The 23,556-nt window shown below is 37.3% G+C and overlaps 1 protein-coding gene across 1 annotated transcript in view; it reads left to right on the top strand.

The window, feature by feature from the left end:
- The window catches only part of PRKACB (protein kinase cAMP-activated catalytic subunit beta), a 36,444-nt gene that overhangs the window by 7,173 nt on the left and 5,715 nt on the right, over positions 1-23,556 (top strand). The window contains exons 2-7 of the mRNA XM_020988687.1: positions 84-145; positions 4,204-4,332; positions 17,441-17,539; positions 18,359-18,441; positions 19,125-19,251; positions 19,378-19,473. Of these exons, the coding sequence (XP_020844346.1) occupies positions 84-145; positions 4,204-4,332; positions 17,441-17,539; positions 18,359-18,441; positions 19,125-19,251; positions 19,378-19,473 (596 nt within the window). The remainder of the gene's footprint in view (positions 1-83; positions 146-4,203; positions 4,333-17,440; positions 17,540-18,358; positions 18,442-19,124; positions 19,252-19,377; positions 19,474-23,556) is intronic.

Below are 23,556 nucleotides of genomic sequence, written 5' to 3' on the forward strand. Positions count from 1 at the left end.
TAAATGTAACTAACATTAGGCAGTTATTTTAAGCAATTGTGATATACAGTTAGCAAAAAAAAAAGCATTTTATATGTTTTCAGTGAGAGACTTCCTGTCCAAGGCCAAGGAAGAATTCTTGAGGAAATGGGAAAATCCTACCCAGGTAAACAATCTTTAAAATTTTCTGTGACTTTAAAATCTTATACAAAGTAAAGGCCTGATTATTTCCTGAAATGATAAACCAACTTAAGAACTTTTGTTAATACAGCAATGATTATGATATGTTTAAATGCTTAAAGTGAAAAGATGATAAATTAAGGTTTGCAATATGGATCTTGCAACTTTGAACAAATGTAGATGCTACTTATTTTTATAAATTTTGAAAAAAATTTAATTTTGCCAGCTTTTTAATATGCCATACTGCTTCTAATAGTAGTCATAATATAAATATTTGATAATTACTATTCTCAAATACCAGTAATGTTAAATACTATTGTCTAGAAGTGTAAATGGTGTATAATTTTAAAAATATAATCATTATTAGTATCTGCCATTATACCAGTTGAATAAGGGTTACTTTATAAACACAATTTTATTGGTAAAAAGATGAATTTAGATAAGTGTTTTGTTTTTCTATTCTCATTATCTAAGCACAGTGCTTTAGATAGTTTAGACGTGAAACAAATATATGCCGGATTTGAATTCTGAAAGATAAGATTAAGAATTAACTTTTAAAAGATTTTTTTTCTCTTATAAAATTTTAATTCTTTGGGGAACTAAAGAAGAAGGTAGAGATTTTAGCTGTAAAATGAATTTTGAAAGACTCTTTTGTAATATTGAACTTTAAATATTTAAGAAATCTTTCTACTAAAGAACATTGAATTCTAAATAATCATAGTAATTTTATAATCCCTGCCAAGGTTTTGGGAGTATGACTTATAATTTAAAATGCAGTCATACTAATAATTGCAAACACTATTTAAAACATATAACAGAGAAATACTGTAGGAGGTAGGGAATACTTTGTGTAGGGGAAAAAAAAAGGAAGACATGGCAGAAATGAATATTTTGTCCAAAATTTTTGTACTAAAGGTTTTTAGGCAGGTAAAATGCTACATTAGCCATTGAGAAATAGAGACAGAGACAGAGAGATAGAAAATGAGAGAGAGAGAGAGAGAGAGAGAGAGAGAGAGAGAGAGAGAGAGAGGGAGGGAGGGAGAGAGAGAGCATTCCTATTTTGGTATGATTGCAATAAATACTTCAACTGGTCTATGGTGGCAGATTGAAAAAGCAAAAATTAATCAGATTAAAGTTAAAAGGTTATAGTCTTGAATAAATGTCCTTATTAAGATATAAAATACCAGAAAATTAAAGTTGAAGTATAAATGAAAGCAATTTTTACCAAAAGAACCATCAAGTCAGTGGTGTGATTTTTTTTTCAGTTAAGAGAAGGAATTACAGAAAGAAACTTGCTGACTGACTGCTCAGTCAAGGCTTCACATCACAGGGACTGCTAAAAGGTCCCCCTTCCAACTCTTAAATTCTGTGATTCTATGAGGATGTTCTGGTGGGCTTACTGTAATTCTCGGGTGTAGTTTTGAGCTTTGAAGGTTCAGAAATTCAGTTTTTGTCGGTTCACCCGAGGGTAATCAACCTCTAGAGCATCAATTCAAGTTAACCGTATTAACAAAAAAATTGATTCATAAACCTAAATGCTGATTTATAAATTTACAATGGGGGAGAGACTTCTGACTGGCAAATTTGGACCAGTTGCCTAGAGGGGCCCACTCCTCTTTTGGTTGCTAACTTCCCCCATGGGTGCCATGGAAAGAGTGCTAGATTAAGGCTCAGAGGCACCTGGGTTCATATTTTGGCCCTATCTCTTACTACTTATGTGACTTTGGGCAAGTTAATTAACTTCTCTGGGCCTCAGTTTCCTCATCTGTAAAATGAAGAAGTTGGTATAAATTACCTCTGAGGCCCCTTACAGCTCCAATTCTATGATCTTATGATGATCCTAAGAAATGAATTACACAATCAGCAAATTGCTTGTTAAGTAGAGAATCAAAGTGAAAGGAATGAGATTTTATTAAGGAATATTTCCTATAAGCTAAGGTGGCTTAATAATCTGAGCTTCTCTACCCTAGAACTATTTCTTTAAAAAAATAGTAGAGGTTGGTCATACACAGTCAGAGTTCCTTCTCCACTGGACAGAGCTGGAAACACAATGGCAAATTCTTATTTTCAAATTCTCTTCTTTCAAGCTTCGTTTTCAAGCAGTTGTAGTGTTTGTCCCTATAACACATTGTTATGACAAAGATGCCAGTTTCAAGATTGTAGCTTATTCTTAGTTAGATTTTCATAAGATGCCTTTGCTTTTAGGGAAGTATCCTAAAATCCCTAAGATTTTGAAAGCCCACTACTCTTACCAATGAATTCTTTGGATTTGTAACTTCTGTAGATGGCTAATACTATACATTTTGTATCAAATCTTGACAGTTTCCCTTTTGGGTGGGAGATCCTTTTCCTAACCTTCTCCCCAAGTTCTGCTAAGGTGATTGGACAATGATAAGTAGCCAGAGATGTTCCTTTCTGTCATTTATATGGTTAGAACTGGGCAATTACAGCAGCTGAAAGGAAGAGACTGGAACCCTGCCTTTGCTGCCATTGGACAGTGACTATGAGTAGAGCAATGGTGGAGGCAGAAATGAAGGAAAGACCTAGTACTGTAATTCTGCTGCAGCCAGCAGAATTAGGTTGTTCTCTAGTGAAAAGAAACCAGTTGTCTTTCCCACCTCACCTGCCCCACTGTCACAGAAAAACCATTGCTACTGGAGAAATGGTTTTCTTGGACATCCCTACAGCTGGACAGGCACTAGGGGAATGCGCACTTCTGCTACCCTGCAACCTAGTTTTCCCATACGGAAAATAAGGAATGCTTTCATAAAATCATAGCATTCTAGAGCCGTGGTTGGGGCGAGATCCAATATAGCATCTTATTTTAAAGATGAAGAAACTGATCCCGAGTCTGTGCTCTTTTATGCACCCTATTCTTTTCTGGAATCCTGTCAAATCCTACACTTTGATGCTTTGGTGGATGCTTGACCCCATCAATTTGAGCACTCTCTCCAGGGGTGCATATAAGAACATGTCCACAACTTCTCATCCTGTGCAATCCTTGTCTATTTCCTTCCATAAATCCTCCATAGAGGAATGGAATGGGCTGCCTCAGGAGGTGGTGGGGGCTCCTTCCTTGGAGGTCTGCAAGCAGAGGCTGGACGAGCGCTTGTCGGGTATGTCATAGTGGGGATTCCTTTCATGTATGGGTTGGACTAGATGACCACTGAGGTCCCTTCCAACCCTTCAATTCCGTGATTCTATGATTCTGTGAGTCTACGTGATGCCCTGAGTTCTTTCTTTGGTTATTTAAATATTTCATGGATACCAGTATAATCCTTGGGTTTTGGAGCTGCTATGCCTCATTCATGAATAGTTCGCCATGCATATATGTCTCTGATGATGTTTTTTTGGCTTCATTTCTCATTTAAGTGAACATGAGTAATATGCCACAATCTACTTACCCTTGCCATGTGTCTTTCCATTGCCCCTTTGGGTCATGTGCAATTTTGGTTTGGTTTTCTTTTTGTTTGTTTTCTTTTTCTAAGATCACAATCCTGTAGCCATATAGCATGACCAGGAGAATGTTATTAAAGAGGTGAATCTTTGTGTCAGGGAGCAGTTTAAGATCATTGAAGGTGTTACTCAGTTTCCCCAAGGTGATCCTGCCTGCTCTCCTACTATTTAATTCTGAGTCCAGCTCGTTGTCCATCTGAGTTCCTGTCCAAGATCAAAGAATCTCAGAGTTGGAAGGGACCTCAGAGACCATCAAGTGTAGCCCATAAATGAACAAGAAACCCCTCTACAGCATTCTGGGTAGTGGTCACTCAACCTTTGTTTAAAGACCTCTCAAGGCAGCCTGTCTCACTTTTGTCTATTTCTACTTGCTGGAGTTTTTTTTCTTATCATAAGTCTTGATTTTGCTCTTTGCGATTTCCACCCACATTGCCCTTAGTTTTGTCCTCGGGGGCCAAACAGAAAGAGTCTTAGCTCCTCTTCTGCGTGACACCCCATCATTTGTAAATTCTGCGTGCCTTGCATTTCTTAGGCACTTGAGTGCTTGCTGAATTGATTTGGTAATCAACCCTACACTTTTACACATAGAATACTGCTGTGCTGGATGACTTTGAGAGAAAGAAAACCCTTGGAACTGGATCATTTGGACGTGTCATGCTTGTGAAACACAAGGCCACCGAACAGTACTATGCTATGAAAATCCTTGATAAGCAGAAGGTTGGTGCATTCTGTCATGAGTTATCCGTAGTGTAAACTTGGGTTTTGAAGGCTTAGATCCTAAATGTATCTTTATATATATATATTGGTGCTGACTTCAAATTTCTTGACATTCTTTAAATGAAAGTTGCTGACGGTTTGAATATTTATGAAAAAACAGCTATTTTGATGATTTCATTTAAATGTGCTTTTGTTTTCCTTTTTTAATACAAATTTTGAATTTAGCATGGATTGTCCAATTTTAGTATCACCACCACATTCCTTGGGACTTAGAACCTGGTCTATCTAAAATGCTTAAAAGATATTTCATATTCTGAAATCAGTTCCTAGTCAAATACCCTCACACCTCATATGTTCAGCTAATGGGAAAACCCTAGAAATAGAGGCAACAATTCTTAATCCAAATTCAAGACAAGCAGCCAAGGAGGAAGGAAATCCTTACTCTTATCTATAAATTGCAATGCTCTAAAGACATATATACAATCAACGAGGTGTGAAATTGAGGGCTTCTTGTTTTAAGAGCACTTCGTCCCAGTGGAACCCTCCTGCCCCAACAACCTATAGTTCTTCATCTCCCTAGGCAATCCAGGCTCATTATTTTAAAACTTGAGGTTATTGTAAGAATAGAATTATTTAGTTATTGATTGAAACATTTCTTAAGCATCAAATTTGTGGTGCCAAGGCATCCATGATGTGAATGACATTATTTTAGGTAAAACCACTAGATGAGCATCTTGGTTCTTAGAACGCAGCAAGCTATGTCAGAGAGGTAATGCTGCATATTTTGGTATGGTTACCACCCAACCCCCAGTTTGATCAAAATGTTGTCTATGCCATTTCCTGCTTAATAGTATTGGTTTAAAAACTGCAAAGTTCTCTTACAACATAAAAGGTTTTAGATTGTTTGTATGTATGGTTTGGTCTTCCAAAACAGCCAATTAAAAATGATGTTTAGATAAATGTGTCTTAATGTCAGTGATATGTTAAACTGTATAGCTTAGAATCAATCATATATGTGTGGGTATATATGCATATATAATGCTTCAATTTGCATATGGCTCTGTGATTGCATCATTGTGGGTACTCACTCTGATGGTACAGATTGGTAACCATCCATGACTTCTCATTCTGTGTAACTCTTGTCCATTTCCTCCAAAAGTCCTAGACAGAGGGTCTACTTCATGTTACTTGGAGGCTAATGAAGCTAACAAGCTTTGTTCTTGCTATATCACTGGCCTACCCCCTTCTCTGATCTTTGACCATACTATTCATTATTTCCCCCCCAATCATTTGGTGCTTTCCCCACTTCTGGATATCTTGAGATTCAATTCCTCAATACTCACAAAATTTGTCACCTCCAGAATAGACCTGTTTTAGGTGTTTTCTGAGCTCTTTTGGCTTCTTTATTGTGTTAATCGATTTCTAGAGGCTAAACTTTCCATTCTAGGTCCAATTTCCATTCTTGCTCCAATTTTTCAGTAGCTATAGTTTGTTGAGCTTGACCAAGTTGGAGCCATTTTCATTGTATGACATCTTCCCATTTTTTTTATTCTTTCTCTAGTTTGATATTGTTCTGATATTTTTGACAAGTCAAATAAGTGATTTTTCCAAAATTATATAGTAATTTCTCAGTGTTAGGGAGTAGCAGAGCCAAGAGAGAATATTGCTTTCCAGAAATCATAATGTGACTTCATGTTACCATAAGGTACAAAAGAATAAGACTCCTTACCTGGGTGTCATTAACTTTATCAGTCTTTGTAATAATGGTTCACTTAAAGCTCAACTCTCTGTATCATATCTGAGAATTGAATAATAAGAAAAAGAAAACAACCCAGCATAAAGTTAAGGTATAATAGATCAGTGAGTCAATAAACATTTATTAGGTGCCTACTATGTGCAGGCACTGTGCTAAGTGCTGAGTATACAAATACAAATAAAAAGAAAAATAGTCTCTGTCTTCAAGGAGCTTACAATCTAATGGAGTCAAATACATCATTCATACCAAAGACCTTCCAGCCCTCACAAAGAGCTGGTTTAGTCTTTAGATGAATTTTTAGTAGGCCTAATTACCCAGTTTCCTGGTCCATAACTGATTAGAAGCAGCACTTTAGCTTTGGACAATGTGGGATGTTAGAGGTCATAGGAACAAGAAGTGACAGCTGATAGCCCAATACTAAAGAAGAACCCCCCCCCAAAAAAAAACTCCTATAAAAAGCAAATACATCCAAAAGAATGAAAACATAGAACATTTGAGCTGAAAGATATGTCAGTGACCATTTAATGCAATCTAAACCTGAAAAAGAATTCCTCACTTCATAATACCCAACAAGTTATCTTTCAACTTTTTCTTGAAGAATTCCAACAAAGGGTAATCTACTAACTCATAGAGAGCTGGTTCTACTTTGAGATAATTATAATGGTTAAAAGGTTTTTCTTTACATCAAACCACCTAATTTTACATTTATTTTTGGTTACAGCAGTTCATGAGATCCTTTACTAAGGCATGAGGAATTGTGATCTGTGTTAGTGGAGAGAATATCCTCAATGGAGAAATCACAGATCTTTTGAAGTACTGAAATATACTCTGTTTAAAAAGGCAGGGAAATGTATAAAGCATTTGAGAAAGTTTTTCATTTAAAATGGTCAACATATTTCAATCTTTGGGGACGTAAAGTAGAGGTGAAACTTGAGTTGTGTGGAAAATTAAGTTATTATGGAGTATCTCTTTAATCAATGTTGTTCTGTAACATCTTATTGGTAAGCAGTATCTATTCTCTGGCAATGACTAGAATAATAGGATGTTAGATCTAAAAGATGCCTTATAGATCATCTATAAGTCCAACAGTCTTATATTTACAAATGAGAATTTGAGGCTAAGAGATGCCACGTGATCTGCCAGTAGCAGAGCTAGGACTAAATCCAGGTCACCACCTCTAAATCCAAACCCTGTTTCACTTTATTATACTACTTTAATCATTCAAGGAGCTATGATCTCACTGGTGGAAATATTCTTACCCCTCATGAAGAATCACCTCTCCAGAAACTAGAAGACGGTTTTTGAGTTGCCACTTTTTTTCTGGATGGGTTGGGGGAAGGGGTCTGGAGTCATGATTTTATAAGTGTGGGGAATTTCTGGTGTGGAAACCCCCTCCAATGATGCAGATTGCAACTCACCTGAAGCCTATACTCAAGGAAAATTGCTTGGGACACTGAGAGGTAAGTGATTTGCCCACAATTACCCAGCTAATAGTAGACCAAAAGAATCACTTGAAGTCAAGACCCTTGATACTGAGACATGTTAATTAACTGTTGCCAAAATTTACCAGGAGTCTCAGGCTGCTCATATTGATATGATTGGTTTGCTAAATTTGATTAATTTTTTTTCAGATCCATTTGTTAGTGTCATAGAATCTCAGAGTTGAAATGGAACTCAGTTCAAGCCTTAGCCAGAGCCTTAGTTCTGCCTTCAAAATCCCTTAAAGATAAACCTGCAGCCTCCACTTAAAGACATTGGTGGTAGGAAAGTCATTACTTGACAAGGGAGGTGGTTCCATTTTTTAAAAGCTATAATTGTTAGGAAGTTTTTCTTTATACAGAATCAAAATCTGCCTCCCTGTGATTTGAACCCCTGGTCAGTCCTACTTCTGCCCTCCAGGGCCCATCAGGACAGCCTGAGTCCCTTTCCTATATGGCCACACTTCAAGTGTTTGAACATTGTGTCATAATTTCCTCTCCTTAGACTTCTCTTCCATATGCCAAACATCTCCATTGAACACTCATGGAGAGAAGCCAGGTTCTTTTAGTGGCTTAGTTTTATCGATCAAGCCTATTTGTGAATTCAGTGTCCGCTGAGGTGCCTTCCAACACTCAAATTCTATGATTTGGCGAGTCTTCAAAATGATACTTGAGGACAGAAGAAGGAACCTTGAAGTTAAAATTACTGTAACTGGTGTTTTGAGAAAAGATAATGTTAGCTGTGGGTCCTGAGAGGGAACTCTTTCAGCTCAGCTGATGACGAATATAATTTGATATCATCCTCAAGACCCTCATTTAGAAACTAATCTATATCATACTGTATAGAATTAGGACAGAACAGTATGACAATAGTGATTTATTCTCATAAACAATTCCAGATTGATGTAGCTGTGATTTCTTTTAGTCTTAATTATTAATCTGGATTTGGATATATGTCTTGTCTGGCAAAAGTTCAAATTGATTAAGATGACTATTTGGTGATATTGTTACCTTTCCCTTTTGGAAATAGTTATGGTAGTTCATTGTCAAAGATCATTCAAAACATTTGAGCTGGTTTCTTTTTAAATGTCATTGGATATTGGTTTTTTTTTAAAAAAGTGTTAGTTGGCATTAGGCAAATGACTTGAAGTTGGGGGATCTTAGAATCATTTTCCTAACTTCCAGTAGATTACTAAAGAGGTGTGCCTTATTTTATATAGTAGGTGGGTTTTTCTAAAATATTGCTTAAATGGAATTATATTTTCAATAAAATTGAGAGCTCAATACATAAGCAATGAATTCCTGTGGTGAATCCTTTTGTAAAATAGCTGGCAAGCTCCCCTTAAATGGATGTTTTGAAAATCTAGCCCTTCATATATTTGACTTTGTCATCTTAGGAGAGTGACAATCTTATATTCCCTCAGAAGGGGAATAATATAACAAATAGCAGCCTGTTTGTGTCCAAAGGACAAAGCTGCGTGTCTGTTTTTGGATTCAATCTGTGATTTTGTTCATATGGAGGTAATTCCCTCTACCAATGCAGATCAGTACCTGTTCTGCAATTTGGAGTTGCCAGGAGGCCCCGAGAAGTAAGTGACTTACCTCGGGCCACATAGCCACTAGAGATCAAAGTCAGAACTAGAATCCACGTCTTCCTGATTCCAAGATGAGGGCTCTCTATCCACTAGGCTTAAATCAATGTCATTTTGAATTTACACGCATATACACTGAAGGGCCCTCTTTAAATGTTCAACTCAGTACTAGCCCAGATGTATCTGCCTTAGCAGTCCAAGGTAGAAAGCAGAGTGTATAAGAGATGCCATAAATGAAAAAGTTCCTCTTTCGCTGTTCCTTTCTTTGTTCAACAAACTCTGCCCATTAGGCTCTTAGAGTAAACAGGATTTCTGTAGTTTTCTTATCCAAACAATCAGGGTGGAACCTTGCTTTAGCAGTCTTTGGCAGAGTTCCAATAATCCTCTGGAAGAAAAAGAAACAGTGACTTCAAGTCCATTAACCCAGGGGAAAGCAAAGCTCTAGTACCACAATCCTAAGAATTTTGGCTTGAAGAGTCATGGACGTGAAGAGTCCATTCATGGACAATCTGCAATATGCAGGCCGTTGTCACAATTGCCATGGGGGATTTAAAAAGAGATTGAAAAGATTATGAAAAGATTAGCTGGAAGCATAGAACACAGACTCAAGTATTTTCATGTGTAGTCTGAGTCTCCCCTAAAAATCTTAGTCGATGCCACTTCATAGTGAGGAGTTGAACTTGGGTTCCTAAAGACAATGCCAGCAAATCACAAATTCTGCCAGGCCATATCAAGCTGGAAAGGCTTCTTAAATAATCAGGAACCATCCTTCAAGGATCAGCCTGGCTTCAGCCCCTTACTGGCTATGTGGCCCCGAAGCAAGGGGCAACTTCTCATTGCCCTGTTGGCAACTCTAAGGCACGTGCTAATCTCCACTGGCAGAGAAAATTCCTCCCTGGGAGTTCCCTATAGCAGAGTAACCACAGGTCTAGACCCTCAAAGTAGTTCTATCCAGGTCCTCCGATTGTAAAAATTGTGAATGAACGTGATTTGCTGTGCCTCTTGTTTGGGTTCACTGTGTGAGGTACCTTTGCATTCTGGTTTGGTTTTTGCTTCCTGGGCAGAAAGAGAAGACTCTGGTAGAGAATACTTGCACTAGACAAGGCAAATGTGCTCCACAAACACAGCAGGAAAAAGTAAGTTAGTTCATTCAAATTTTATTTAAGAATTAAGCTAGAGTATGTTCTTATGAATGTGCCATTTGAGAGGCTTGGAACCCTTACCTTGATATATTTGCTTAATAAATTTATATTTAACCTGAACTTTCCTGGCCAAGAAATGATGTCACTCAAAGTAGAATTCTAAAACACTAATAAGTTTTGTGTGTGTGTGTGTGTGTGTGTGTGTGTGTGTGTGTGTGTGTGTGCATGCCTATGTGTTTTTTGAGAGGGAGGGGGGAAAGAGGGAGGGAAAGAGGGATGGATGGAGGCAGACAGGGAGGCTTTTCTGAAGGAGACCTTTCCCAAGCATACGTGCTGTTTTACTTCTCAAATTCCATATTATGCTGACAAACGTGTGCACATATGTACATGATCTAATATATACCTATGAAAGTTAAGAAATTCCCTAGCATGTGCCCAATAAATTGGCTTTGGTTGTTTTGAAGGTTATTTTTTTCCTTATTTGGGGGAGGTTTTTTGGTTGTTGGGTTCTGTTTTTTGGTTTTTGCTTGTTTTGTTTTTCGTTTTTTTGTTTTTTATTTCAGGGAGTAGGGTCTGGTGCTGTGCAAAGGGTGCTGGAGGCAGAGGACTTGCATTCATACCCCAGCTCTGCTACATAATATCTGTGTGACCATGGGCAAGTCACTTAAGTCACACTGGGCCTCAGTTTTCTCATCTGTAAAATGAGGGGATTGGACTAGATGGATGATCTTTAAGGTTTCTTCCAGCTCTAAATCTGTGATCCTATAATTTGAGACTTAAGGAGGACTATTAGAATAAATGCATGAATGGAGAAGCATTTATTAAGTACTTACTATATGCCAAGTGCTATGCTAAATGCTGGGAATTCAAATGGACAAAGCAAGATAGTCCATGCTCTCAAGGAGTTCAGATTCTAGTTGGGAGAGAGGGCACCTAGAGGAGGGGTCAGCTGCAGAGGGCATAACAAAGCTCAGGGTTTGAAAGGGGGTCTGGAGAACAGAGAATCAGGGCAGATGCCCCAGACAATCTTAGGTTTTAGTTGTTTCAGTCGACAATGACATGAAATTAAGGATATTTTTTTGTTTGCTTGTTTGCTTTCCTGTCATGATGTAAATTGATTCAATTCTGTATCACAGAATATAATCACTGTAAAGAATTGTGAGGTTATAATTCCAGTGTGCATGATGTATCTGACAAGTGGGGTATTCCAAGATTGCCCCATCACCCTAAGAATGTGTTTGAGAGCCATAGACGTTAAAATAGAAATGTACTAACCAATTCAATTCAATTACCTGGGGATATTTAGCATGGAGAAGAAAAGATTTTTTGGGGGGTGGGGGAGTAGAGTGCATAGCTGTTTTCAAGTAGTTAAAGGAATGTTATAAGGAAAAGAGATTAGATTTCTTCTTCTTGGCCAGAGGACAGAACTAGAATTAATGAGAAGAAGATACAGAGAACTAGAACCAAGCTTGATATAAGGAAACACCTTCAAAGAATTAATTAGCTCAAAATGGGAATGGGTTTCCTTACCAATTTTCTTTTCTAGGGATTGGTGGGGAAGGACAGATGGCAAGAACATGCGGATTCAGCTAAATTGCAGCAGTTTCTATCTGAACAGTGATGCTTATCATTGCTCCAAAACTGGTTTACCTCTGTAGGAGGAGACTTAGAACTGAAAGACCACACAGTCTTTCAGAATTTGATTCAAGAACCTATGTCATTGTCCTAGTATTCATTTTATCAAAACTTCTTCAAATCCAGGCTCACTCTATCTACTCTAGACTTGAATGCCAACTGCAGACATTTATTCTCTTTTTTCTGTGGTTGTTTCCATACAACTTCCCATAAGTGGCCATTTCTATGAGCTCCACCTTGAAAAATTATCTTCCTTGGCCTCAATTCCCTTATCTGTGAAATGAAGAGGTTGGACAAGAATCTAGTCACTAAACAGTCTCTCTAAGGCCTCTTCTAGATATAATGCCTTGTAGCTTTTTTTTTTCCAGCTCTCTCTTTTACTCTTATCACATTCCAGGGCATATTGTACTTATTTGTACATAAATATTACCCTTGGTGACCGTAAGCTACTTGGAGGCAAGGGCATTGCCATTTTCATTTTGTATTCTGAGGACTTAGTTTTATGCCTTGCTAATAGCAGGTGCCTGGTAACTGTTGAATTGGTGGAAACTTCATTTACTTACCCCACTGGTAAAATAGCCAGCGGGGTCAGAGGAATGAAGAAGATCATTGTGGCCTGTCTATATTTCCCTTCTCTCCCCAAATCCCACGTACTCTGGCTGTGTTTGCTATCTGCTCAGAGGCTGGGGTTCAGGATGGTGGAGAGAATCGGTACCCACAGGAGGGCGAATCCATGATGACGCCATTTTTTCAGATGCCCAGGATCCATATCTGACATGTGGAGAGTTCTGAGATTCTGCCCTAACTCCCTGGAGTGTGTTTGACAGCCACATATGTAACAATGGAAAATACATTAAACCACTGAATTCAACAAGCATTTTAGGACCTTTTTATAAAGAGCACTGTGTAAGTCCCTGGTGTGAAAGTCAAAGATAAGACTATGTCCATGCCTTCTTCAAGGCTTACTGTCTTGTGGAGGTGTAACTCATAAACTTTGATTCCCTTAACCCAAAATATTACTGATAAGAGCATTAGAGACTTGCAAAGCCTAGTGCTGTGTTTGAAATGCAGGGCATCCAGGAAGGCTTAAGGAGGTGTTATTTTCGAGGTCTATAGGAGATTAGAGACAGAAGGAATGTTAAAGACCATCTAGTCCATATCTGAACTCGGGGCTAAGTATAGGAAATGCACAATAAATTATGTTAGAATTTGGATTTATTAATAGGGCAAATAAAATCTACTACTTCACGTGACATGAATGTAGGCTATTGTGGTCAGTGTGATAGAAAGAATACAGAACATGGAGTTAGGAGGAACATGGGTTGAATCTAATTCTGACACTTACTGGCTGTGTGACCAATAGGCAAGTAATCCAAACTCTCTGAGCCTTGTAGTACCTACAAGGTTGTTGAGTGGATCAGATGAGAATATTTATGTGGAGGACTTTTTAACCCTCAAAACTCCATATAAATGTTAGCTATCATTAAGTTCATAGTAATATGTATGTCATTAGTATGATCTATACATATATACTGATATATATATATATATATATACATTTCATGGTATATGTATGTACTACTATAAACACAATAACTTTTATCTTATTCACCATTTTCTAGAAATATTGTCCTTCTTGATAGGATTAGGATATGGTTCTACTGTAAATTCCGTTATTTTTTCATTGGCTAGTGTATCAACACCATAATGCCATGATTTCAGGGGAAGATTAATGTGATGTTAGATATCTAGCAAAATTCAAAGATTTATTTTGATGAAATTGGAATAGTTAGTTCTATTCTCATTATCTCTATTCTATGTAACTGTAGCTGTCTGTGCTTTGTAGGGTTGGGTTTTTCTCATATTTCAAAAGGGAGACCCTTTCATATTCTCACCCCCCCCTTAGAAATAAATCACTTAGATTATTTGTGAAATGCTTTATACTCATGATCAGTATTGAATAGCTGTTTTTTCAGAATTCAGAGAGAGGTCACACAGCAAGGCAGTGGCAGACTTGTGGTTCCTTTCCTTCTTTTGGGTGCCCTTGACTGAACTGTATCATTCCCTTTGCTAAGGAAATCTATCGCTTAAAAAAAATGGCTCAAGAAAGGCACTTATTCCCACCACATTCTTCTCTAATAACTATAGGGCTGAATGTAATTGTTTCACAGATTTCTAGCAATGTTACTGTTGTGGGAACAGTAAATCATTCCTTACCACAGAACTGTAATGGTCATTCTATTGGGATTAGGAACTCAACAAGTTGCTAGTTTCAGGAGAGCCCTATTTGTGACTCTTTATGGGACTATTAGATCAACTTTTAAAATTTCATTTTATTTTATTTTTTAATTTTTAAAGACCTTTTTTGTTATTTCTAACCTAAATCCTCCTGGAGACAAATCTTAGTTCTTCTGAATCACAATATTACAAAGATGACTTCTTTGTAATCTAACTGTTCATACTACTAAATATTGTTGTTAAATTACTGCTTCAGCCTTCTCTTTTTGTGCCCATACAATTCCAATTCCTTTCATATGTTTCCACATAGATTGGACAGATACTCTTTTCCCACACCCTAATTGCCTGAAACCTTTGCAACTGTCTCTGTCTTATACTTAAGTGGAGCCCAGAGATGAGCACAATTTGGAAACTGCTTTTTATCTGTGTATGTCAGATACCTAAAAATTCCCCAAACTAAGTGTTTGAGAAATATTTCTAGGGCCCAGACCATTTCAGAGCCGTGAAACAGCTAATTTTTCTGCTGTTTCTCTGTCCTGGGTCTGAATTTAAAAAAAAATGAGGTCCATTTCAAGGCTCTAAATCTCTTATCAGGATAAAGCCTATCATGTCTGGCTCCATTTAATTTTTTTTGGAAGGGGCTTAGTGATAGGAAGAATAAGATGAAGGAGTAAAAGGAATGGGAAGTGTATGCCATTTAAAATTCCAATTATTTTCTTGCATTTTCATTTTAATGAAAAATTTCTTTATGATTTCTACATACTATATTCTTTTTTCATACCAGTTTCATTTCTTCTCTAACAACACTAATACAATTCAAATTTATGTTAAACTTTTTTTCCCCCAACTCTTTTGTTGACTAGAAGCCTTTGACCAGTGTGGAGAACCATTTTCCAACTAATTATGCATGTATCTGACAGTGCTAGCTTTCTGGTTTACTTTCATTTAGTGTGCTTGCACGCCATTTGATTCTCATTAACAGACATTTATTAAGTCCCCGCTGTATGCAGGGTACTATGATAAAGACTGAGGAAATAACATTGTTTAAATAAAATATAGCCCTTGCCTTCATGGAATTACAGTCTAGCGAGGATAGAAAAATAAAAAAACAGATAAACATAATATACAACAGTACATGATAAACTCATTATGGAAAGATGAAATAAAGTGCTCTGTGAGGTCCAAGGGAGAAGGCTGTTACAGACAGGAGATAAGTGAAAGCTTCGTGGAGAAGATGACATTTCAGTTGGGTCCTGAAAGACTGACAGGAATTTAATAGCAAAGAAGAGAGAGCTACAAGGCAAATGAAGCCTAAAAACAACAGCATGGAGAACAGAAAGTGGTCTAGTTTAGCTAGAACCTAGCATATTTGGAGGAGAATAAAAGGAGGCTGGAAAAATAAGATGTAGCTAGATTGTGAAAGAGCTAGAATACTAGACAAAGAAGTCTGAACTTTCCTCACTAAGCAGATAGGGTGACTTGACAAAATCTGTGTATGAAGACAATGTTGTCTATGGCATGAAGGAAAGATGAAAGGCCAGGAAAGGAGGTAGGAAGACTTGCTAGAATGGAATTGATAGGTCTTGTTAACTGGATATGAGAAAGCAAAGAGATAGTCAAAGATAAAGAGTACCAATAGTTTGAATATGGGAGACAAGGAAAATTACTATGTTAGTGACAGGAAACAAGTGAGGTCAAAAGCAGGAGCAGGTTCAGGAAGAAAGATAGGTTGATTGGAGACGTGTTTAGTTTGAGTTGCCAGTGGTTCATCTAGTAGTGGTCAAGAAAGACATCAGGATGGAAATTAGTTTTAAGAATTATTTCCCTGGAGGAAATAAAGCCATGGGGAGTGAATGAATGTCAGGAAAGAGAGAGAGAAGGGCTAAAGATAGGACCTGGGAGAATACCTTAAGGACTCATAAAAAGACTAAAAGGATGAAGAGCTAGTAAAGGAGAATGAGTTGGAGGATTTAGAGAGGTTAGGTGAGAGTGAGAGGGGAGAGTATCTAACAGAAGGGAGTTATAGTGTCTAATGCGGCAGAGAGGCTCAGTAGAATCAGAGCTTGAGGAGAAGTGGAGTAAGGAAGCCATTGGAAGTGTTGAAATACAGTATGCTGTTCCCATACTGCAGTAAGAATGCAAGCCAAATCGCAAAGAATTAGTGAAGAGTGGGATGAGGAAGCGGATATATCAATGTGGACAGCTTCAAGTCATTAAGCAATGAGGGAGAGACAGGTAGGAGAGGAGCTAGATTCAAAAATAGAATGCTCAGAAGAAGGATTTCTTAGGATCTGGAAGACCTTAGCATGTTTGTAGGCAATTAAGAGGAAGAGATTGAAGATGCCTAGGAAACAGAGGATGACTGTGACAGCAAGGTCTTGGAGACAGGTTTGAGGGAATAGGATTAAAGGCATAGGTCATAGGATTAGCCTCAGCTTGCTGTTAAGGATACCACTGTTGCTGTGGCAGAGGGAAGGAGGGATGAGTAGGTGATGGTTCAGACTAGTTTTAGGCATGGAAGAAGAATTAAGGTGTTCCTGTTGGGAACTCCATAAATGCAAGATGCCATTAAAAGAGCAATTTGCAAATCTCTAATTGATGAAAGAGATGGAAATGGTGGTGCAGGGGGTTTCTAATGACTCTTGCCTAAACCATTGCCCTTACTAGATCTTTCCATATCCACCATCACTAAGAGCTGTACCTCCCACCCACTGCCAGTCACACACTGGCAGATTGCCACTGAGCTTGAGAGTGAACACAAGATTTGCCAACTCATGTAGGAAAGAATCACAAACCTTGCTAAAGTCAAAATAAATTACTTCCTTCCTTGCTGTACCAAGTCTATCAGGAGGAAGTTTAATTAATTCAGTAAGACCTAGTCTTCATAAAGACAAGACTTTTTTTTCCGACAATCCTCTCTTTTATTCTATATGGACAAATTGACCTTTTTTCCTTATTCTATTACTCTTCATGATATATATTAAATTGACAAATTGTTTAATTTCCACCTCACCATTTTTCATTAATTTAAAAATAGAAACCATTTCAATTTTCAAATCACAACTGATCCTTTTTTTAATCTCCTGTGATCATTTGCTGTCTAATGATTTTGATTTAATTGGCGTTCTTGCTATGATGATAAAATTCTCAAGACTTCCATTAACCCAAGTTTAGCACTATGTGAAAAATCTTCTATTTAAAAATGATTCTATTTCTGCTATTCCACACATTTGTTCTGAAAATGTTTACATTACACTTCGCCCAAAGGTTGTTAAGCTGAAGCAGATTGAGCATACCTTGAATGAGAAAAGGATCCTGCAGGCTGTGAATTTCCCTTTCCTGGTCAAGCTGGAGTATGCTTTCAAGGTAAGTTTTGCTTAAGGTAAAATTAAATTAAATTAAATTAAAATTTTAAAAATTTCAATAAAAAGAGAATATAAAGTAACAAGAGTTGTACATAGTTAAAACCTCTCGTGTTTATAACTTTACACGGTATTTGAAAATTTTCCAGGTTCTCTCCCGATAGATTAGGCAAACTGACATCTATACTTATTTATGAAATGCTATTATGAAATCGAATTTGAATTTATCAAAAGCCGTGGTGACATCTAGCAAAATATAGTTCTTAGACTCATGCAGATGTATATATCTACCCACCATTTTTCTGATTCCATTTAATCCCTTCTGGTGCTTCTTACTCAGTCACCTAACTTCTAGCTTTTTAATTTTTAAGTATGAGATACTATAGGTCTCTCTGCTATTTTGCCTCTTACAAAATAGTCCTCTTTATCCCCTGAAAAGCAAATGAAGGGGAAAAATGATCCCTTTCTCTTGTCCTGTACCATAGGTTAAAAAAAAAAATAATCATATACATGCTAGCATGCAATCATATTTGAAGGCTATGTAGGATACCCTTAAGTCAAGTTAGGCCTATAGATACCGGGAGCTGAGAAAAACCAGGATGGATTTATGACAATTCCCAGAAGAAAGTGGGTGAGTGCCCTAACGTTGGGAGCCTGGAGGACTTTGGTGCAGCATTCTGTTCCCACATTATTAACCTGTCAAGTAGATTGTAAAAGTGTTCTTTCCTAATGGAAAACAGTATAACCTAAAAATATTTTTCAAGAAACAACTTAGGTCGAGTATTTTTTTAACGTTACTTAAATTCTTTTTGGTTACTCACAGGATAATTCTAACCTGTACATGGTTATGGAATACGTGCCAGGTGGTGAGATGTTTTCCCACCTGAGAAAAATTGGCCGATTCAGGTAATACAGGTCTTTCCTTCACCTTAAACTTTAAGTACTAGAGTATATTTTTGTTTGTTTTTAACTCCCAAATTTTAGAGAACCCTCAATATCCTAAATACATGTTAATTGGATTAAATAAGTTGAGGTTACTTAAATAATGCAGTAGAAACATACATAACAAGGCATAATGTAATAAATACATGCATTTATTAATTCAAGGAAAATAATATAAAATAGGTGTTTTCTGCCAGTGCTGGCAGTGAGTGACCATAGTTTTGAAGAGATCTCACAAAAGCGAATTTGGCTAAATTCAGGAGTACTTGTTTACCATAAGAGGAACAATACAGCACTCCATGTATAACCTGTCCTCATATTTACTACTTGGGCTCACTTTAATTCAACCCACTACATGCAAGTATTCTTGAAATGCAACACAAGGAAATCAAAGTAGACCAACTGAGTATGCTTTTGATGAGTTTAAAATGGGTTAGCAACTCATGGCAAGGACATCAAAAGCACCACCGAAGCATGTATTTCAGTGACAAAGGAGCAGGCAGACAACCACAATCATCAGCTTTTCAGCCCAAATGAAACCCTATTGTCCAGGAATTTTTATAAATATTAACTGTGTCCATTGAATTGAATCATCTCAGTAGATATGTGCATATTGATGGAATCTATCATGTTTTCATTCTTTACAGCGAGCCCCATGCCCGCTTCTATGCCTCCCAGATTGTCCTGACTTTTGAGTATCTTCATGCTCTTGACCTGGTCTACCGTGACCTGAAGCCTGAAAATCTTCTGATTGACAAATATGGATACATCCTGGTATGAATTAATTAAATTAATATAGAAACTATTTTCATTCATTCAGAAAGCACTTATTAGAATTACCTTAACGGATACCTGCAAATAGTAAGAAGATAACTTTTTTTTTCCCATTTCATTGACTAGGTGACTGACTTTGGATTTGCCAAAAGGGTGAAGGGCAGAACCTGGACCCTTTGTGGAACCCCTGAATACCTGGCTCCTGAGATCATCCTCAGCAAGGTACATTTTATTAGGAAATCTTGTATGGTCAACAACCTAATGCATACATCATCCTGAATTTTTTCAAATCCAGTATAATTTTAAAATTAATCGACAAAGAGTGTTTGCTATGATTTCTCTAGTTCTAACTTACTAATTTAAATCTACAATTTCTCCATTAACTACTAAAAATTGCCTGTTTAGGGCCTCCCATTGCTTCCACAACTTTAGTTAATTACTACCCTCGTTGTTAAGGAGACAGTATAAATAAATCCCTGATTATGAAACCAGATGAATAATCCAGTGCCTATTATTTCTAGTAATGGGGAAATCATTGGAATAAAGTACCCCAAACACAGACATATTGACAAAAGGTAAATATTAGTCACCAGTTCATCCCTTCTATTTAAGTTACCAGTTAAGCTGCAGATACAGACATTCACTCATGCATGAAACTTTTTATTAGGATATCATTCAGCGCAGTAAGAACCCCACAATTATAATATGCTTGCAGACCGTCTGCAAGGATTCTAATACACCCAGCAGCTCGTTGCAGCACCAACATCCAAAAATGATAGTTTTCACTTTCATCTTATTTCCTTCAATTCAAGGCAGCTTAGACTGTAGGGAGGAGGAAAAGGAATTTGAATAGATTCATTCAATTATATCATTCTTGATGACAGAACAAAAGAACTGGAAAGAGCTCAGCTTACTGATTCCCAACACAGTCAGGTATTTCTATTATACAAGGTGATTGTTGAGAAAGCATCATTGTACAGGATTATTCATCTTGGAGCATTCCCCAGGCCAACAAAATAATGGTATTGTAGTGTGCTTCGTATTTGGAATGAGTAAATAGCTTCATTATACAAATTGTTTCATTGCGTTATTTTCTTTAATGGAATTCTACTTACCTTAAAATAATCCATTATCAAAATGACTAAGAACTATGGTAATAAGCTTTAATATGAATGTACATTGTTTTGATATTTTATTTTGAATGCTTATGTTTGTTCATTAGTGCTTTAAAAACGTATAAATTATTTTCCCATAAATTTTTAATATTAATATAAATTAAATATACACCTTTTGCACTCTAATGAACTTAATGTGTGAATTGAAGCCAGTAGAGCGTAAATCATGTCAAAGTGACATAATTACTTAAAGGATCTGTGATTTGGTTAGTGCGGGCACCACCTTCACTAAGGCAGATCACAACCCCTGTATAACTCAGTAGATGGTCTTCGAGAGTTGCTGTGGCCAAAAAGTTCATCACTGTTTCCCAACATGGTGATGAATGACTGTTTCACAACTTAGCAAGATTAGTCCTCAGACAAGAGAGGCCAGACCCAAATTTTCAAAGCTTTGTGAGCTCGGTAGGATCTGCTAGAGCTTGTGTCCCCCTGGCATAGCCTTTGAAAATCCAGGGCCTGCTCTTTGTCACCCTGTGGAGGCAGAGTAGGATTTTAGTGGAGGATGAGAGTTATATGCACTTCAATACTGCATGATGTCCATATGTAGGTGATTAGGCATCCCATTAAATGTCTGTTTTCCAAAAGTTTAGACTATGATTAAGTGACCTTGGCACATGAATCCTTCTAAGATCTAGTGACTTAGAAGGTAATTCCACAAATCTTCCTGATGTCCCAGAGCTACTGTTTTATTTAAAGCTCCTGGTTATAATGTAGGAGCCTGTCTCACTGGATCGTGGGTGCTCAGAAACTTAGTAGCCTACATTTATATAGTGCTTTCTAGATACAAAGTGTTTTTGCACACATTGATAGAATTGCAGAGTTGGACCTCTGAGGTCATGTGGTTCAAATGCTACCCAAGCCTAAATTCTGTCTACAACATCCCCAACAAATGGTTATTCAGCCCCTGCTTGAAGACCTCCACTGACTGAGAACTCATTACCTACAGAAACGGCCAATTTCTTTTGGGGGTAGCTCTAATTGTCAGGACGTTTTTCCTTATATTAAGTCAAAATCTGCCTCTCTGTAACTTCCATCCCTTGGTTCTAGTTCTGTCCTCCAGATCCAAGACGGGCAGGTCAGACCCCTAATGGTGGAGACTTGAGATTTTACAATAAAGTAATCATGCACCCTTTAAATCTTCTCTTCTCCAAGCTAAATCCCCAGTTCCTCCAACCAATCCTCATTTGGCATGCTTTGGAGTTCCTTTACCATCCTGAATGCCCTCTCTGGACCATTCCAGCTCGTCAATGCCATTCTTAAAATGCAGCACCTAGAACCAGACATACACTAAAGCAGAGTGCAAAGTGGCAAAATACAGTGCACCTCCCTCACTCTGGATGCCATTAATGCAACCTGAGATTACTTAAGCTTTTTCGGTTTCCTCATCAAACTATTGGTTCACATGGAGTTTGCAGTCCACTAAACCCTCAATGGTTGTTTTTTTTTTTCCAAGTGGACTGCTTTGTAGTTATGGATACTCTGTTCTATACTTGTATAGTTGATTTTTTGAACCTTTTAGAATTTATCCCTGTTAAATTTCATCTTGATAACTTCAACCCACTATTCCAGCCTATTGAAATCTTTTTGGATTCTGATTCTGTTATCCATTGTATTAACAAGCTTCAAACTCCAGTTTTATGTCATATTCAAATTTGGTAAGCCTTTCATTTGTACTTTTATCTTTATTATTGATAACAAATATTTAACCAAGCCAAAGAGAGGGCCCTGTGGCACTGCTAGAAACATTATTTGCAGTTGACCATTTGGGCAGTACTGAATCTACCTCCCGAGACGTTGGTCCTCAAGGAAATTGTAAAATACTTTGCAATTTGTCTTACCCAAAATCAGATATACAGATATCTCAATATCTGCCATACCCAAATCCAGCTTTGGCTAAGGCAAGTGATGAAGTATCTTCTGATCTAGTAACTCTCTCTGATAATAACAAGAAATTAGTTTGGTATAACATGTTCTTCACAAGCCCATGATAGCTTAGAGTGCTAACCTCATCTCTTTCTGAGGATTTACGAACTGTCTTTTGTTCTAATTTTCAAAAAGGGGGAAAAAGTGAATCCATTAGGCTCTGGGCCAGTAAACTTGACTTTAATTACTAATGATATCCTAGAACAACATTGGCCTGATGCAAGTCCTGGGGCACACTTCCTACTTGCCAAAATTAGTTTGAGTCATGATTCCATAGCCACTTGTGGAAGTTCACTTGAACTCCATGAGGACAGCTTTAGCAATATGCTTTCTTACCATTTTCTCACTTATCTTGCATCTTATTTACTTGTTAACTGCTTTTGCTGTCTCCTGACCAGTCTGAAAATTATTACCCTCAGTCAAAAAAAAAAAAGAGGGCAAAATAGGCACTGAGTAGTTCTGCCTTCTTTCTGCATTTGTTATCATCTTCCCCCAAGCAGAAGCCCTTATATTTGCTTTAATCTTCCTCTTGTCTCCAACAAAACTTTAAAAAAACTCTATTTTCTTTAGCATTTATTACAAACCTTAGCTCAAATCAGGCTAAAGTTCTCTACTACTATTCTCACAAGATTACACCATTCTTCCTTTTATAACTCTACTTATGTGCCCATCTTCTATATCTTGGATTTGTCCTTTATATACTGAGATCAGCCCTGCACTCCTTACACAAGTACATTGTACTCCTCAGACACTCCTCCCATTTCTTCTTTATGGTAATTATAGTAATCATAAATTCTTTCAAGGAAGTAATCATTTGTCACTGGGCATCAGGATTTCATTTCAGAAAGCCTCCAAGTTCTCTTTGGCACCTCAGGCCAAAGAATCCTTGCTCTTCTATCTCAGTAATATTCAAAACTTGTTCACTTTAAGTCTTGGGTTTGGTGCATACTGTAGAAGATACTCCCCCCGATGCCATCTGAAATGGCATTATTTCTTCCTCCCAAGATTTCTGCCATTTTCACTTCACCCACCATTTTCTTCTTTTTAGGCAGAATCAGATACACATTAGCAATTCCCTTTGTCTTTCTCTTCTACTGCAAAATTATCAGCAAAAAAAAAAGTCAAGAATTCTCTTAGCAGAGAAAGATCACTTGTAGATTTTCCTTCAAGGTGCAATTCAGGTGCCACCCAGCTGTGAAAGCTTTTC

This window comes from Phascolarctos cinereus, unplaced genomic scaffold, assembly GCF_003287225.1.
Source record: "Phascolarctos cinereus isolate Bilbo 61053 unplaced genomic scaffold, phaCin_HiC Scaffold_5;HRSCAF=322, whole genome shotgun sequence".
NCBI classification, from domain to species: Eukaryota; Metazoa; Chordata; class Mammalia; order Diprotodontia; family Phascolarctidae; genus Phascolarctos; species Phascolarctos cinereus.